This window comes from Cydia strobilella, chromosome 1 (genome assembly GCF_947568885.1).
Source record: "Cydia strobilella chromosome 1, ilCydStro3.1, whole genome shotgun sequence".
NCBI lineage: Eukaryota > Metazoa > Arthropoda > Insecta > Lepidoptera > Tortricidae > Cydia > Cydia strobilella.
This window is the reverse complement of record NC_086041.1, coordinates 14664418-14684055: the sequence shown is the minus strand read 5'-3', so window position 1 is coordinate 14684055 and position 19638 is coordinate 14664418. Positions and strand designations below refer to the sequence as shown.

At 38.8% G+C, this 19638-nt stretch overlaps 1 protein-coding gene across 2 annotated transcripts; it reads right to left on the bottom strand.

Moving 5' to 3' along the window:
* Nucleotides 1-3830: 3830 nt before the first annotated feature.
* On the bottom strand, nt 3831-19601 carry LOC134741469 (uncharacterized). Of its 2 annotated transcripts, none has more exons than XM_063674255.1 (3): nt 19423-19601; nt 4798-5175; nt 3831-4027 (listed from the first exon to the last, which is right to left on the bottom strand). In XM_063674255.1, the coding sequence occupies exons 1-3, from the start codon at nt 19570-19572 to the stop codon at nt 3872-3874; spliced, it is 684 nt and encodes a 227-aa protein (XP_063530325.1). In that variant the 5' UTR covers nt 19573-19601; the 3' UTR covers nt 3831-3871. The 2 variants fall into 2 exon arrangements, with proteins under 2 accessions (XP_063530325.1, XP_063530333.1); XM_063674263.1 differs by lacking the exons at nt 3831-4027; nt 4798-5175 and adding exons at nt 7849-8417; nt 8519-8620 and having other exon boundaries at nt 19423-19600.
* Between the last annotated feature and the right edge of the window lie 37 nt (nt 19602-19638).

The following is a 19638-nucleotide window of genomic DNA, read 5'->3' as shown; positions in this document are numbered from 1 at the left end:
CCGCGAGATAAGACTATCCGTCTTTTTCTAACTGTATTAATTAAATAGGGACCGGTAGTCTATTTCGCGGCGAGATACTGTCGCACCAATCATGTGCTAGCCCGACAGTGCATCTTGCGTATACCCAGCCAAGTTGCTCCCTTGCCATACCTACCGAAAACTATAAACCAACGAACATGTATGATAAAATCTGTTTTTGATATAACCTAACCTAGCCAAAATGACAATTATATACCGACAAACGGCAGTCGAAAAATAACAAAAATGTATCGAGATGATACATTATTCAAACAAAAAGTCACGTTATCTGAACTGAACACGAAGCTCCGGACAAGGTACCTCTCGCGTAGAATGATCAAGTCTCTTTCGGTTGGGCTTAATTTAATAAAAAACCGGATAAGTGCGAGTCGGACTCGCCCACCGAAGGTTCCGTAATTTTAGTATTTGTTGTTATAGCGGCAACAGAAATACATACATCATATGTGAAAATTTCAAGTGTCGAAGTGTCGAAGCTATCACGGTTCATGAGATACAGCCTGGTGACAGACAGACGGACAGAGGAGTCTTAGTAATAGGGTCACGTTTTTACCCTTTGGGTATGGAATCCTAAAAAATAATTAAATAAACGAAAATAAACTAATAGAATAAAATATGTATTTACCGTATTTTTATGTTTATGTGCAAAACTTCCAAAAAATTTCTACAAACATTTTAGGTGTCAGTTACTCCATATAAAAACGAACTATCATAGGGACCATCATTCAAGGGTTAAAGAAAAAACTAATCGTAAAAAGCGAACTAGATTAGATGGCCTTACCGACATCTATCGGTAGCACTTTAAATTGCGACTGCTACGAAGTCAGGTTTGGAAAACATCGCGCGCTTTTGGCAAACGCAAGGCATGCTATGTCTATACCACATGCGACCGATAGGTGGCGCTACAGTGGTATGCGCGTTGCGGGGTCTGCTATCTTGTGGCTTGAACCGGAAACATAAACTGTACATTGACACTTCACGCCAAAGCAAGTGCTAACCTCTATAGTTCACGTACGTTTTCTTATGCATTGTAGGTTCTGCCATCTTGTGCTCCACATTTACCTACACTTCGCGCCAATAAACAGTTCATGCACTTTTCCTATACTTAGTGATAATTAATTTAATGGAATTACTGCGTTATGATACCAAATATAATATGTAGTTTCATGAATAAAGTTACTTTTGTTTTTATTTATATACAGGATGGCCCAAATATACGTTGACAAAGTTTTTTCTAATTATTTTATTAAGTACTTACCACGTACGTAACTAATACAAAATAAGTTGAAAATTTAAAAATACAGTCTTTTTTATGCAACAAAAATTAATACACAGTGGTACTACGTAAACGAAATTAATAACTAGCTTAAATCTAAAATAGGCTTTGAGGCATTGTACCAAGAATGCTGGCGGCATTTCCTCGCTATATCGCAATGCTGATACGTTGTGCGAGGAAGCCGCCAGCTCTTCGTTCACCAGTTACGTCAACCAGACGCTTCGCGATTTCTGCAAACAACAAAATTATTTGTCTTCAAAATTGTCCTTTCGCTCTGATACACAAACGCAAACGTTTGTTAAAATTTTCAACGATATGCCGCAGTTCCTCCAATAATAATAATATATAATAATATTTTTTCCCATTTTTTGGTAAGTGTTGCTTTTAGAGCGTTTACACTTGTGTTTAGAAGGCCAGGCCCTTGTATCTTAGATTAACCACTAACTATAATAATCCATTGTATTTTGATCAGGCGACTAGGATGACCACTCTTTTGAACTTATGAATCCGGGAAAATTATATTTGCACCACTGCTGCACACTACTGCAAATACCTACCATCCCAAACCATAACTTAATCCGGCTTTTGGCGATGAGGAATGACTGCGGCTTCTCCAAGGCGACTGGAAGAGTAAATTCTGTAATTTTGGTGATAATGGGCCTGTTCAATACAAAAGAGTTTTTCATCAATAAAAAGTACATTTTCCCACTTTTCAGTAGCGGCACGTTGCTTAATCACCGATATCTCTCCAAGCGAACTTCTTTATCCTCAAGGAGTTGTGCTTTACGTAGCTTGTATGTTTTCAAAAAGACTGTAATTTTAATCTTTAACTTATTTTATACTATAGTTTGTCAAAGGACTGTCTCATTTCAAACATAGACAGAGAGAATCATACTATCTTTTTCTTACACGAGTACTAGCACCCAAAAGAAAAGGATGAGTATAGTTTTTTCGTTCTTATTTACTGACAAGATTTGCTTGACCAACTATGTTACGTAAGTACTTAATAAAATAATTATAAAAAACTTTGTCAACGTATTTTTGGGCCAGCCTGTATGTATATCTTTTTACCGCTACTCGTACAGGTTGTATCATCCAAATAGGGCAGTGAAGAGAAATCATAAGTATTTATAGAAACCGTCAAGAGGGGTAACTGGGGACAGGAAATATTTCCCAATTATATGAATGTGGCATTTCCACAATAAAACGACGTCCAGGAATTATTCACAGATTTTTCTGGATTGGAATCCCATCTCAATATTAATGAGGGCTTTTTGAGAATAATTACTTAAATCGGCCTCGAACTTTTTGAAAACAAATACATATAGCAATATCGTACTTACCTATCTTTTGATTTTACCTCACTGCCTACTTTTAATAAAACAACCGAAGTATTTATTTGTGAATATGTATACATACGTCGCAGGCATTTTGTAAGAATTCGCCGTTTACAAACGGCGTCGTAATAATCTAAATGTGAAGCGGTTTGCAAATTGCCGAAGGCAATTTGTTAGTGCGCTTAATAGCGTCAACGTCAAACGTTGTGGGTTTCGTTAGGGTGACCATGGCTTAAAAAACCGAAACCACACAACTTAACTAGACGGAGCCCTTTGTTTCTATTCTGGGCGGTTTTCCCTTCGGGCATCTGAAGCTACCTAACAAACCTTAAAATTCATCTCATCGATTATAGAGGGGTAGAGGTAAGGAGAACACTCTCTGTGTATGAAAAAGTAGCCGTTAAAAAACCTTAAATAGGTGGCGCCACAATACCTAGAATATTTGACAAAAAAATCACTGACAGCGCACTCCGTCAATAACGGCTAAGTTCATTGCATGTCCTATATAACTACCCTATAGCGCCACTCTGTAGAGATTTCGAACTGTTATTTATAGCTGACAGCTGGACACATCTGCAACTTCTCTCCCATAAGAAACTTTTCACCTTATAATATTGGTGTAATTTTAGGGACGATACAAGGATATACAGACTAAATATGTTTTAATATGATTTATTTATAAAATTATTTAACTAAGAAGGGCGAAGGCACACCATTCACAAGAATTACCTACTTTTATTTATAATATGAAGTACCATGAACTCCAAGACATTCTAACGAGCAAATAAATATTTGAATAATTCAAATTAAGACTAAAGTTATCAACAATATTGACCTATGGCATGTCGGCACATGGTCGTTTTTACGATAAACGTATCAAGGTACCTATTCATTTTGGTAACTGTATTTTACTTAATCAATTATTATAGGTATGTATTTTAAAGCATAGATAGTACATAGGGTACTACTAATGATTACTAAGCACCTCTCACAACTTTGCTGATTGTTTTTGTAGTTAAATCACACATACGCAAATAATTTGAATGTTGTTCAATACGAAGACATGTTTATAAACTTATTTTCATTAAGTATGAAAATGAAAAGGCTTAGTCAGTCAATTCTACACCATAACAAATTGGCCACGTTTCTATCAATTATTTGCTAATAATCTAAATTCAATTTAAAAGCCTCAACATTTTAAATGGCTGTTTCTTTGTCGGCGTCAAGCACGTCGGCGTCGGCGCACCTCGTTGTCGGCGGGCCCGGGGGCGGCGGTGGTGGTGGTGGTGGTGGGCGGGTCGAGACCCTTGATCTCGAAGGGTCCGCGGAACAGCGGCTGGAACAGCCTCAGGAACGTCTGGTATCGCACCGCCGAGTTCTGCAACACATACATACAACATCACTTTCATACGTTGCATATTGTAATTGCTGTTTGCTATTTTTCAGTTTTCAGACGGACGGGCGCTTTTACAGTTACGATGGGTCTCTATCCTTTATTTTAATATTCAAGGACACGCGTGCAAAATTATACGGCGCAATACCTATCAATTACTCTAGTGTAGTTTTCATCGCGCGCAGCGCATATCGAATAAGTGGAACATGACATTTATAAATTTGTAAAACGTATTTAGAAACTGTATTTTTATTTTGATATAACATACACGATGAGGAGTCAAGGAGGAAGCTACAAACATTAACCTTTTAAATTACTACGTTATATGGTAGGTATACCTATATACCTATACCTACCATATACATATGTATTGTTATTTAATTTGTTAAACCGTGGCTATATATCTAGTAATAGTAATAAGCAATAACCAACAATTTAAAGAAGTGTCTAGAGACCTTCAGATAATTAACATACTGGTGAGTGCCCGATTATATATTACAAAATACATAAGGCTATTGTAGTGATCTGATGATGACTTATTCATGGGGGCTTATAGTCATGAACTCTTATTGTTATTCATTGAGTTACGTATCATTGTTTAGACAAAATGGAAATTTCAAATGTTGGCAACAAGTAATTAGTAATTAGTAGTAACAAGTAATTAGTTAGTACCGCCCGTTTCTCCATTCGTTGTCAGTCTAACTCTCGTAATGTTATAAGGTTTTAATGTTAATGTAAAATTGTAAAATGATTACCTGGATGACGTCTCCAACGATCTTAGTAGTCTTGATAAGGAGCGACACGGATGGTCCAAACAGGTTCCCGGGAAAGTCCAGGCTCACTTTGTTCCGGTCGAAGACGGGGATGTCGTCTCCCGAAGTCTTCGTCGAGCTGGCTGGCGTCTGTCGCTGCGGGCGCGCGGGCGCTGCGGGATGGGAGGTAGGCCCGGCTTGGTGTTGAGGCGGTGACAAAGGGTACACTAGGAGATCCGCTTGAGTAGCCCTCGAAGGGCGAAGATGAAATGACGTATCCTGCTGTAGGCCCGGAGAAGCCTCCGCCTGTTGACGCGCTGATGTAGGGGGTAGCGGTAGACCCTGGGTGGCCCTCGCCAGGCGCCTCGACGTAGTGCCACTCTGCACATAATGGACAGGCTCGCATCGATCCGCACTCGCTTACGCTCTAACCTCTTTTCTGAAACTTCTGCACGCAATCGCTCCCTACTACTTGTCTGATAATGTTTGTATGTATATTGATGATGTTTTCTGATGTGTTTAATTAACACTTTAGATACATATGTCACGTACATTTGTTACATACTATAATTATATTTGAAACAAGAATGGGTTAGGTAGGTACGTAGATATATTCCATGAAAAAAATTAAAATCTAGAGAGAGGAAGAAAGTAAACAACAAGAAAGATATATAACAGGAACATAAATGGGAAAATATCAGATAGGTAGGAAGAAAAAGATTCATTGTTTATTGTTGTAATATATTATATTTTATTGATACAATACAATATTTTTATAATATATTAGATATCGAACACACACTTCAATGTAATGTCAACATATTTTTCGGGTTAGGACCGAAGTCGGACGGTTGGAAGTTTTTCTGTGAATTCAGGTGCAAAGAAAGAAAGAGCTGGGTGTATGGGATCGATTTGTGTGTGCGACATTTGTGTAGAAAGTGTGAGATGTGTAAAACATTTGAGTGCGAGCTACAATCACTATTACACGTACACACCATCCCCTGGGCAGGCGGTGCAATATATTGTTTGAATACTTTTGTTTCAATACGAGCGAGAGCTGATCGATCTTTAATTATTCTGGCATAGTCACCTTTTCATCATCAGCTATATATCTAACTTAGGATTTAATTTTTTATTTTATTTAATGCATATTTATTTTGCAAATATATAGAAAAGCAGTTACCTACTCACTACATAAATACATATTTACAATTATTTTTAAATATACGCTACCAATAACTTCGCCTGCTTTAGGCAAAGGTATTATCTAGAATGCACTTAAAAGCCACACAAAAAAGAATACTATAGGTACATAGTATCGCTAAAATACGCTTTGAAACATTTTGATAATCTATACAAGTTTTGTTTCCTTTTGCCTGTCTTACGATAGCGCATCATAACGTTTTTACGTGCAGTCGAGTTACGAAGTACAAAATATGTAGGCTGTGAAACATGCAGTGCTAAAAGTGAACGTGCCGGATCACCTTGCGCGAAGGCCGAGTGGTGCGGTGAGCGGCGAGGGCTCGGACTAGAGAGACTAGCGAGGACTAGATATTGGCTAGGGGTAGCTAGACACAAGGGGTTACCAAACATAGACTAGCTGAAACTATCAACAGACTAGCGAAAGACTAGAAATAACTAAAAAGATTATAGGACTAGGGGTAGACTAGCGGTGTCAAGCGACGGATTAGTTAACCCCTCAATCAACACAATAACGGGAAAGTCGTGGGTTCCACCTCCTTGGCCCTCAATAGGTAATCGTGAAGATTCTGGTTGGGAAAAATGCAAAAAGAGGGTCAATTCAATTGCTGTCCAGTATTTTGGATGGTGTCGAATTAAGGGTAAGACTCGAATCAGGCTGCTCATAAAAGGGACTCAAATCTCGTAGCTGTGGATTCATTGTGGTTTTTGTAATCATATCTTATTTCTAAACTAATGAGTATTTTTTTAAATAAAGTATTTAGTACCTTTGTAAGTATATACACACAATCTACATTCACCCTTTCAATAATTAGTATTTATACGTCATAATTTCATAGAAGTTTCACGTTTAAAATAACACTTGCACTGCGTGTGCTATCAAAATCGTTGCAGACTTGTCTTGGTCTAACTCTATTACTCAAGAAATACATCAAAATATTTTAACAAAAATGTTCGCTGTTCCCTCAGAACTAAATATGTCACATTAATATGAAAACGGGATGAAGAACTGAACTAAAAATGACCACAGGAATTTAAAGCAAATAGTACCTATAAAGAGTGCAATCTATTTTTTTTTATCGTCAGTTGAAGATCATCTTTAAATACAACTAAATTTTCGTTTCTGAAAATATTGAACTGAAAAGTCATTAGACGCACCAATTCCTTTTATTACTTTCATGAGTCGAATACAGTATTAAGCCTGGATCAATAGAAAGTTAAATGTTGGTTAAGTATTCGTATCCTTCAATACCAGCGCATACTGTGATATTTGCTTATATAAATCTTTTTTTTAGTCTCGGCTACAAGTAGGCGTACATAGGCTACGGATACTGCTTAACATCAAGCGGACCGTATGCTTGTTTGCCACCGACGTTAGTATAAAAAAAAAGTATTATGAGAATTTAAAGCGGACCGACTACGCGTATGTATTATTGAACTACAGTTAACGTACCTACACGCTCAAATTAAGAATCTACGACGATGAAGCCTGCTTTTAAGTCATAGTTACTACAAAAACTTTAATTCCCTCGCTCCCCTTAAAACACTTTTATGTACAATATAATACAATAGTAAGGTAGTTACATACATTCCACGCTATTTAATGATTAAATTGATTAACGTTGCAATCTGCAGCTACAATACTGATATCTACTTCACTAAATAGGTCATACTACTTACACCCTGTCTTGGGAATGTTTTATGGCGATTTCTATATTTGAAAAGACGAACCAACATGAAAATAATGATATATATCGTTATGCAATTCAGTTAGGCATAAATCACTCCCAATCTACTATTGTGCAGCAAAAGGGCTCTGGGATGAGGAGAGGTATAGTGCAGACAAACAAACAGTTGGAAGGAATATGTTTAATATCACCACCATTCACCTAAACCTATTTACAATATAAATACAGTGCTGCGGCGAGAGGGCGCCACAGGCGTGAGCAGGAGGAGAGGGATAGCCACGGACTGTACAGGCGGCTAAAGGGACGGGAAAGGATGAGGATAGGGATAAGGGAGAGTGCGTTGCATTAAGAGGAGTCATCCTCCTCTTCCGAGGAGTCAATAGTTTCAACAGTGGCGCCTGCGCCGGCACCGCCCGACAGCGAGCCTGACAGCGACGACACGAGCGAAAGCACGGAGCCCAGCCCACCTCCACCTGCGCCGCCGGTGCCCTGGCCTACGCCGCCGGATCCGCTACTGCTGCCTCCAGAAAGACCGCCCAGCAATCCGGACACGGCCTGGATCTTCGGCCCGATTAACTGCAAGAACGGGCCCGCTATCTGGCTTACGAGCCCACCCAGGGACGCTAGGCCGTCATTGCGCGGAGTTTCAATGCCGAGCGCACGATTCTTTTCAATGTTGGTACGGTCTAAAGTATCCACTAGCCTCGTTTTCGCGTCAATGATTGAGTTGATTTTCTGCAACATAGAGCCGTAAGTCAGTGTCAATATATGGGTGGTGATGAAGCCACATAAAGCCACATTGAACACAACATCGGCAGGCTAGCGGGCGTACTTACCCCGAACGCGATCCCGAGCACGGCGTTTTTGATGCCAAAAGAGGCCTGCTTAAGGCCCTCCAGCTTTCGTTTGGGTCTCCCCGCCACCTCGCCCTGCGCCTCCTGCACACACACAGACACACACGACCGTCAACAGGTGCGTGTACACAAACATAAACACTACACTGACACCATAAAGCACTTCGCCATCACCAGTTATGCCGTTCGCACCGAGAGAAAATTAGTTCCCATCGAATTGCAAGCGTTTGTTCACCGAAATAGTTCACAGCATTCAAATCAACGATTTTAATAATAGATTAGCGGCGAAACTAGGTACAACATACTTCCTATAAAATGTTGTAATGAGTTTATTGCCTACTGTGAGAAGCAAATGGTTGACTGAAGTGCGAATTTCATCACACTTGTTAATAATAAAGGGTGTTATTTCAGGCAGACTTTCAGGGAATTAGTGAATACTTCAAAATACAAAATTGATCAATAACATCATTATTTGGCCCTGATTTGCTACTAGACACACAAAGTTTAGTGTAAAGGATGACTCACGTTAGACCGGGCCGTGTCCGGCCCGGAGCTTCCGGCGCTTACTTTTCTATGACATGACAGGTGATCACGTGATGCTTTCCATAGAAAACGAAGCGCCGGAAGGTCCGGCCCGGTCACGGCCCGGTCTAACGTGAGTCATCCTTAAGGGACATTTTTTCAATTATATATTTTTTTTTATACATACACCTCAATCAAGAGAGCAGAAAATTCTACAAAAATCTAGCTCTTGCCTTAATTGGACCTACGGATACTGTTATTTTATTTAACAAATTTATTTGTTAATTAGTTCTTATAAAGTAAATCTTTGATAGTTTGAGTAAATTGACAAAGTGGAGAAACAATATTCATCATTCTATAGCAATCAACATTTATGTTAATTTAAAATGTATTTCTGATGTAAATAATTGAATGGAAGTAAATAACAGCAGTGATATTAAAATTGTAAACTCGAATCATAAAAACCGCCGCCGCCTAATATCGCTATAATTGCACAATGCAAGAAAGCGAAAAGAGGCTTATTCTGATTGTAATAACAGTTTATGAATTTTATCTGGGTTTAGGATGTGATCTATTAGTGTCAAAGGTAACGTTACTGGTTGAAGTGATATCACTTTTGACACGGACAGACCAAATCCATATTAAGTTCATAACCTATTTACATTTAGAATTAGCCTCCACGTCAATAAATTGTAGAAGTTATTGTGTTTGAAGTGTGTCGGAGATAGTTATGGCCCGGGCACACTTAGCGTCTTTCGAGCGTCGTCGTCTAGTAAACGCCCGCACAGCGCCGAGGCAACGTTCACGTTGCGGCGCCGCGACGCTTGCTTTTTCTTCTTACGTAAGTAACATTAACAAAAGTGTTTCTTTCTTCAGATTCTTCGTCAGAATCCATTTTCACACTGACCGAATTCAGAACGTAACGCGTATTCTCTTTGGCGTTAATGTTTCAACTGAAGCTGTTGAAATGCAATGGATTGCGTTGCGCTCTGTCTGTCGCAGTGACGTTGTGCGAACGCTGACAAGACGCCGACGTTCGACAAATGCCATTGACGCCGCGTCGACGCTACGCGGGCGTTAACGAGACGCTGACGTTCGAAAGACGCCACTGGCGTCGCGGCGTCGCAACGTGAACGTTGCGTCGGCGCTGCGCGGGCGTTTACTAGACGACGACGCTCGAAAGACGCTAAGTGTGCCCGGGCCCTTACCGTAAATTCACTTTTCGCCTCAGTGTGCCAAAGAAACGAGAACTTACATAAAACGAACTAAATATATTTAAGAAATGTACCTATGTACAGAACAGCTACCACGAGTTTGCCACTGACATAAATGCTAGCGTGAACGTAACTTACTTTCTATGCATCTCGCTCGTAGTAGTAGTAGCTCGTAGGCATATTAGCGGAGCGAGATGTATAGAAAGTAAATTACGTAGACGTTGGCGTATATGTCAGTGTAGACACTGTCAGTGACTCGTGGTACAAGTAGAGGAGTATGTTTTCTTATAATACATTAAAAAAAATAGGTAAGAGCCAAAAAGTGAGATGCTAAGTTGCAAACTATGGTGCAGCAGTATGACATTGGCTATTCAAAAAGTTTGCGTGGACGTGCATGTCGTGCATGCAGTTTACGATAATTATAAGTACATAATACCAACTATATATTATGCACAGCGTAAATAAAACGCCACATTCAGGTTTATAACTCGACCCGTTAATACTTATTACAGTTGTTAATACCTAATTTGTCAACTTTAAAAATAGATATACTTCTAGTCTTCTAGACTTAGTTTTTTGTTTAAGAATTTTAAGACGATAGTGGATGACCGCTCTATAGAAACGTAGTCCCAATTTCCCTCCCTGGTTTTTAGGGTTCCGTACCCAAAGGGTAAAACGGGACCCTATTACTAAGACTCCGCTGTCCGTCTGTCTGTCACCAGGCTGGACCTCATGAACCGTGATAGCTAGACAATTGAAATTTTCACAGATGATATATTTCTGTTGCCGCTATAACAACAAATACTAAAAAGTACGGAACCCTCGGTGCGCGAGTCCGACTCGCACTTGGCCGGTTTTTTTATACCACGTCGATGGCAAACAAGCCTGATGGTAAGCAGTCACCGTAGCCTATGGACGCCTGTAACACCAGAGATATTACATGCGCGTTGCCGACCCTTTAAAAACCTATAGATACACACCTTTTTTGAAGATCCCCATAATGTAGCCCCTCGGGGAAACCCCGATACCCTCGGGAGGATATTGACATAATGAAATTTTTTTTACACTATTTATTATACATATACGGTGTTTCCTGTAACACGAGCAATAAATTAAACTAGAGGCTGTACGCCTCAAACTGACCAATCAGTTCAGCAAATTTTTTAAATGATGAAATTTTTAGATTATAACTTTTTCATGCTAATTAATTATTATTTTCAATGTACGCTGCCATTTGTGTGTTTGACCATATTTATTAATCTGTGGTTTGACGTTGCTTGTCACGCTTTAAACATAACAAATTTTGCAATACATTGCGTCTTAGAATAAACTTTAAAGTATAATGAAAATCAAAACACAAGTTATTTTTAAAAGTTGCGGATCAAATGTTGGTCAGTTTGAGGAGTACAGCCTACAGCTTAATTTATTGCTCCTGTTACAGGAAACACTCGGTATATAAACTATACCTATATACTACCCTTTGTTATTTTTTGATTTTTTTATAGGAGTTAGGAGCGAATAAGAAATTGCATACTAATTTTTAAACTTATATAATAATTTAAAAAAATGCTGTGTTGTAAAAAAATATAAATGAAATTACGTTAGCTTATATGTATGTATTTTCTATATTATTAATATCCAGATAGGAAAATGAGGACTACGTTTGTATGGAAAAGAGATCACGTGACAACTTTTGAAGACTATTAAAAATAATTAGATACCTAATTAGATTTTACTTGCAAGTAATTTTTACATACGTAGCCGTGTAAAATTACACATTACAATAAAAAAAGAGGCACTTCCTCTTTTCCTCTTTTTAAACGCGTCAGCATGAAGGATTTTTCAACAAAAAATAATCCGCGGCCACAATCTTTTTTTTTGGAGGCCTGAGAAGTTAGCAAATAATCCAACCTATTTATTTTTAATTTTTCAAACGATGGACCATGTTAAGATTCGTAAGGTAAGGATTTAATTTTCACTCTTTTCCTAGACCCGTATATCCATAATCTGTTTGTCAATTTTCTGAACAACATTGGTGAATAGATTGGATCTCTAAAGATGGTCATTAGTATGTGATGGGTGGCGGATACTGCGGACGCGGGTCGAGGCCGACCAGCGCGCGCGAGCGCCCGTGGCCGAGCCCAATTGCCCAACAAACCCGTCTAGCGCTCGCTCGAGATGCGCTGCCGAGAGATAGTTTGCAACACAAGACTTTAGATGTTACATGTGGAAATATTTGTTACTAGCTAAATCGCATACATAGAGAACTGATTAGATTAATTTTTACACTTTATCAAAAGCATTGTGCAAATGCAAAAATAAAGAATTTAATACTCCGGGTTCCCTATTGTGTTGCAGAAAGTTTTTTGACATATTTTGGTATTGTATAATGTTACCATCACTTTGCAGAGTTTTATAATCCAGAACCATATTTTGGCATACTGTTGATGTTCATAATTGTAGTCTTTTAAGCGAATATTTCTATCGCAGATAAATGTATTGCATAATATAGGAACATAAAGTTATCAAGTTTAGGCTTCGTCTATGTCTTTTTTTTTTTTTATCTGGTTTTTATGGAGGCTTTGGACACTCTAGGTGAACATGTCAGCCTCATGGGTGCTATCATAGTTCCCTACTCAAGGGAGAGGTCAATAAAGTGGTAAACACTGATTGCTTTGTCCGATATAGGCTCTGCCAACCAACAATTGATCTGTCCATTGTGCATGGAGCCCAGACTACCAAAAATTCTTTTCCTCAAGTCCGAATTCCGGACGCATTCCAACAACACGTGAGACAAGTCATCAGTCTTCTGACAGTTTGCACACAGTGGTGACGATTTAACACCCATCATGCACAGAAATTTGTTTGTAGGGATGTGTCCGGACCGGACTCGGAAAGCTGAGACTAACACTTTTCTAGAGAGGTTGGCAGAATCAAACCAGGGTATCCACAAGGGTCTATCTTGAATTGTTCTGTACCAGATTCCAACACCCCTTGATAAAGCTTGTTCTCCAAAATGGTATTCCCATTTCTGTAAACATCTTTTTTTAATTCTGGGAATTACTTCACTTGAATATGGTATAGAATCGAGTACAGAGCCATCCATTACAGCGGTTTTAGCAAGCTTATCTACTGCCTCGTTTCCTACTAACCCTACGTGGGAAGGAATCCACTGTATTTTAACAACTCTATCATTACAAATAAACTCATGAATCAACTGTAGAGCTTCATATGCAACAGGCATGCCTCTTTGTCCATAAACACAACGATTAAGGTGTTGAAGTGCACTCTTTGAGTCAGATAGTATTACAACTGGAGCACTATTAGCTAGATTATTTGCATAACACAAAGCTTCTTTAATAGCTACAAGTTCAGCTCACATAACGCACGCGTCATCATGCAGCTTCCACATGAGTGAAACATTGCACTGAGGATCAAACAGAGCTGCTCCAACACCTTGTACACACCTCGAACCATCAGTGTATATTTTATGAAATTGGACATACTGCTCAGTAAGCACTCTCAGTGTAGAATTTCTCAACGCCTCATTCTGTTGATGCCGCTTAGGGACATCAATATAATCAATGCTATCCATTATACATGACCTGGTGTCAACCGAGGACACCCACGTGTTCAAAGAGTACATATCCAATTTGTCACAGTGATGCACAGGTAAATCTTTCGTCTATGTCGAATGATGACTTTGTCCTTCTACGGTTCTCAAACTATCAGCATACAACATGCCATCAAAATCACTTTAGCGGTTTAAGCGTGAAGAGGTTTTTTTGTTATTTTGTTTAGCTACGTCAAAAATTAGATCCAATCCATATCGTATCCGGAACTAGTTTTTGACATATATTAAAATTAGAATCAGGTCGTACGAAGCCGTATCGTTTCATTACCAATGTGGTAGTTGCCTAAACTTATACCTACCTTCAAATAATTCTTGATGTATGACTGTAATATTCTTCTTCTTTATTTGCCATGCTCTAACGGACGTCGGCGACCAAGCGACCACCTTTGCCATCTCTCTCCTGCCCTTAGCCATTATTGCCAGTATGGCTGCGTTATCCACATTCGTCCATTTTTTTATGTTGTCAAGCCAAGTAACCCGCCTTCTTCCCCTTCCCCTCTTGCTATCAATTTTTCCTTCCAATATTAGTTGTAGAATATTATAAATATTTGTCATTTCTGTATATATGTCCAAAATATGATTATTTTACTTCTTTTTACTGTGATCAAAACCTCTAATTTTTTCTATATTCTTTTAAGTACTTCCACATTCGTAACTCTATCGATCCAGGAGATTTTTAACATGCGCCTATATAGCCACATTTCAAATGCTTTTATTTTCTCTTCCATAGCTTTATTCAGAGTCCACGTTTCGTAGCCATAGAAAAGTACTGATAGTACATAGCACTTCACAAGTCTCCAACGAAGCTTTAGATTGATATCCTTGTTGGTGTAAATAGACTGCATTTTTATAAAGGCGTTTCGTGCAATCTCTATCCTGACACGTATTTCCTGCTCCATGTCGCAGTTCTCGTTCAGCCAGCAGCCCAGATACCTACCTATACTTTTGTATTTTTTCAATTGGTATATTATTTAATCTAAAAATGTGTGGAGTTGTATTAGATTTGATTACTACCATAAATTTAGTTTTGCTAATGTTAATTTTCAACTTGTAATGATTTATTTTCGAATTTAAACGGTTTAATAGTTGTTGTAATTGTTTGTAAATATAAAGCTCAAAGTGTAATATGTTTGTAAGCAAAAAGCCCAGGTCGATAAAGTAAGCCACGGGGTCTGCACGGCATTTGCTGGTTGTTATAATTGCGCTGCATTGTGTTGCATCACTGGCTGGGAACTAGCATTACGTGCAAAAAGCTCCGCGCCCGTCCCCGCCCCGCCTCCGCGTGGATGAGACGAGTTGCGTAAGAGTGCATCGCGGTGCACTATCAATGGATAAATGCATAATTTTTGCATTTACCGCGATTAGCACTTAATGAGCTAAGCGTGCGATAAAATAATTTAACAGTCCTAACTAGCTACCTCGAGCACTTAAATAACATTAAGATTTTTCTAGGACATTCTGGGATCAGAGGTGCCATAAGATAGTACAATGCTTGTGATCATTTGGTATACTATGTACAGTAAATTATGTTGAAAGTAGTTCGTATAAGGACAAATTTTACGAAACATGTTTTATATTACGTACAAGGTCGCGCGGGTCCAAATTTGCAAACTTACAAAAAGTGGTTTCGCTCTCCAGTTAACGACAGGTATTAATCGTGTTTGTGCCTAGTCATTTGGAAAAAGATAATAGCCTTATTATCATTATGTCAGAAATACAAGTATAGACTCGGAATGGCAAATCCCGCAAACTAAACGTATAATAATATGATTAATACGCAAACTTCCCCTGAAGGTAATTTTGATATGATTGCTCATTCTGCGCTTTCCTTTTACATCGGGCTATCCGGAGACACCAACAACCTTGATGGTGTCTCCGGATAGCCTGCTATCACATCTGTTCTGGGCACGTAATGTAAGTAGTACTATATATAGTTACAGGACAGAATCAAAGTTAGGGGTAACTAAAACTAAGCATTTACTTATGTATATCCCTACCGTACCGTTCGTATAATAAATAAAAGATCAATATTGTAATTCATAAATATATACTGAACATCATTTATTCGTTAGCAAAATGTTACATAGGATAGCTTTCCTTACTTCCTTTTAATTTACATAAAATATACATTACCTAATTGTTCAAAAGTTAGCGGTTGCGTGAGAAGCAAGAGAGACAGAACGTCGACATCAAGAAATACAGTTCATACAGTAACAAACAATAATAACAACAACATTTACCGCTACAACAAACACAAATAACAATTATACAAACAAAGATACAACAAATAAATAATTGACCAAATAAAGTTTAAAATACAAAATGCGAAATTAAACTCATCTCAAAAATGCTATATGATGTGAATCGATAACACTTAACTATTAATAATTTAACCAAGCGATGGAAAATGATTGTTCCATATTAGAACATAAATATCAATCCATAGCGAATTTATTTTGTTACCATTATTTTTGACGTTGCGACGCAGGTTACACTGGTGTTGTTAGCAGACAACAAATAAGGTCCCAGAAAAATGTCAAAACTAAGATTTGTGTAACGACCCGATGAAAAGTCTACGAAAAAGTTGGGTTGAACGCCATTATTATCCACGAGTTATGCGACAAGCGATTGAAATCAGGAAACATCCCAGAAAATCTTAATAACTAGGGAAAATGTTTTTAACTTATCGCCAACTTGGGAGCTGGTGATCCAGAAGTTAAAGTCAAGAAATCTATCTTCCGATTTGTGCGCAGATGTAGTGAATGTTGCGTGTCGGACTATTGACAATAATTAATGTGTGTGGTGGGTGGTTTGAATTTGTGATGTTTACCCCCAAATTATGGTATGGTAGTTACACAAATTTCTGTTTTGATATTTTGCTAGGACAATTCAGTTATTCGCGAACAAGTGTAACCGGCGTCGAAACGTTGGAAATAAAGATAACAAAATGAATTCGCAATAGACCCCAATAAATGATATTTTTACATGTATTCAAAACGCGAAAGTTTCAAATGTGTTACATGTGTGATTGTTCCAATGCCGCATTTAATGAGGAATGCATGTATGAAAGCCGGCATAGTGCGTCAAGCACACCTGTCATAGCAGCCTCTCCGGAATTGGGATGATCCTTAAAGCGCTAGTCTTTAAACTCGTTAATCAATCAATATAATCGATTACGTTTAATTATTTAGATGTATTTTAAGTTTTCTGTAGAGGTAAAAAAAGTAGAAGCGTCGGCCGAGGCTGCTGTGAGCAGGCACTTTTTACAAAGAGAATAGTGAAGTGAAAGGATCCTATGCATAGGAGATGCTATGAAATGCAATGTATTACGTCTGATTGGCCTTTGAAGATTGTATGTATAGGTATAGTTTGTACGGCGGCGTTAGAGTAAACAACAACAAAACTTGTACTATAGCATTTTTATTTCGAAAGGTGATACGAAGAAGTGATTTTCGACCTAAAGACAGTTTTTACTTATTAAAGTTTAAATAAAAAATATGTTTCTTAAACAAAATATATCTTCACACTGCATAGGGTTGTCAAAACTGTAATAAGTGAGTCAATTAATACAACATAATATTATCACTAAACCAGTACCAACGAAATACTAGTTTGAAACTCCCGATTGTTGGATCCTTAACCTCCAAAGCTTTTTAGGGTTCCGTACCCAAAGGGTAAAAACGGGACCCTATTACTAAGACTCCGCTGTCTGTCTGTCTGTCCGTAAGTTGAAATTTTCAGATGATGTATTTCTTTTGCCGCTATAACAACAAATACTAAAAACAGAATAAAATAAATATTTAAGTGGGGCTCTAACTTGATTTTTTTGCCGTTTTTTGCGTAATGGTACGGAACCCTTAGTGCGCGAGTCCAACTCGCACTTCGCCGGTTTTCTTTAGTGCATTTGCAATTTTACTGATTTCATTTGCCATTGAGCCTTAGTACAAACTACGTTAGCTTTTTGTATAGGCAAAGATAGATATAACTCCGTCACAGATGGATACAGTCTAAGGAAAAAACGTGCCTCGAAAATCAAGAAAATTTGATTCTCGATCAGATGGCGCCACTAGCTTTGGCCTATTATCGTATAAAGGGCGTTGACGGTTTTGTTTGTTATTTATAATTTTAACGCATATCAGTGAAAGAACATTTTCACTGATATGAGTTACAAAATTTACTATGACAGTACCGCTCTATCTTATTATATCGTCTTTGGTATAGGTAAGAAATCACTTACGCTCATTTTACATACAATAGATAACTAATTAGCTTATCTTTATGGCTCTTTACCCCTAAGCCGCCAGACTAACTATACTAGCTAACCTAACCAAACCTAGATCATATATGAATGTCGCGTGTTGATGTCGGCTCATAGTTATTATATCGTAGGCATTATGCCCCTAATTTCATTCTACCAGGACTCCCAACAGGAAATTGTAAAATAGAGGGCTACTTAGAAAAAAATACTTTCATATTTTGTGCCTTGGTACGAGTAGTTAGGTACTTAGGTTAATGAGTTTTTTCATTTGAGTAAATAAGTACCTAATGAAAAATATCATAACCGTCGTCATCTCTTCCTGACGTTGTCCCGGAAATTTCCCATGGCTCTTTTGGCGCGCCTGGAGTTCGCAGGGCATTGATAGGGTAAATAACTAAGTTCGGTCGTTCAGTGGTACCACGTGATAGTGGTCGCCGGTATCGGCACCGAAGCGCGCTCCAGCCGCTATTCTCGTAATGAATACATAACGAGTTGCGAAACCAGCAAGTGACCAAGCGACCCCGACCGCAGTGCACGCGGTAATACGCCTGCTTCAGCAAATTATGGATTGTTACTTCTCATTAACTAATGCACGTATGAACTATACTGAGTCATAAATATGTTAATAGCTACATAGCAATTAAAAAAAATAACAGTAGAAAACAATCAGCTTTTCTCTCTTTTAATAGAAGATGGTTCAAGAACAAAGATAAGTTTATTCATTGAAGGTGTGTATTTGCGCCTTGCGCCGGTGCCTATACCATGCGTTGCGAAGTTGCGCGTGAGCACATCGTACACGACATACATACATGACCCACTTGACATACGACCTTCTCAAATACCAAATTGGACAAGCTCCTAAATCAACAAGACATTAAACAATCTGATTGATGACACATTTTTTTTATTATGAGAATGAACGCTATTGGGACCGCTCGCCCGTTCTGCGCACATAGCCCGGGAGTATGTTTCTTGTGGTAGTTGTGGTTATCACCGGGTGCCTGAACTTATGAAGTTGCTTATTCGATTTATGATGAGCGAGGAGTGTAGAAGTATGAAAGTAGCGTGCAAGGTTCTCAAGTTTGATAATAAATAAATGATATGTGGTTTATCAAAATTGGGTCAAACTCAGGAAGCGTGCACGTAACTTAGCTGTATGAAACATGACGCAGATAAAGATCACTTCATGAATGGGTGATATTCACTTGAATTAGTAAGCTTATCGACTACGTTAGTGAGTCACATGCGAAGTTCTCACTTGTTCTGGCTGCAGCGAGTTATCCTCTGCGAGCTGGCGGCGCGCGCGCGGCCGCGGGTGCGAGGGAATAGCGGCAGCGAGCGCTAGCGAGAGCGCGAGTGTGAGCGCCACGAAACGCGTGTGGGCGTGAGCGGTACGTGTGCGCGACATGGTGCTAGCCGGGAGACTGCCGCTGCAGCCGTTGCGTCCGACCGCCTGCGCCTCGTAGGGGGGATG

Coding starts and splice junctions, on each gene's coding strand:
- LOC134741469 (XM_063674255.1), bottom strand. CDS start 19,572: ATGTCGCGCACACGTACCGCTCACGCCCACACGCGTTTCGTGGCGCTC. Junction 5,176..19,422: donor ACTCGCTGCAGCCAGAACAA/GTGAGAACTTCG, acceptor CATTATGTGCAG/AGTGGCACTACGTCGAGGCG. Junction 4,028..4,797: donor TCGTTGGAGACGTCATCCAG/GTAATCATTTTA, acceptor TATGTGTTGCAG/AACTCGGCGGTGCGATACCA.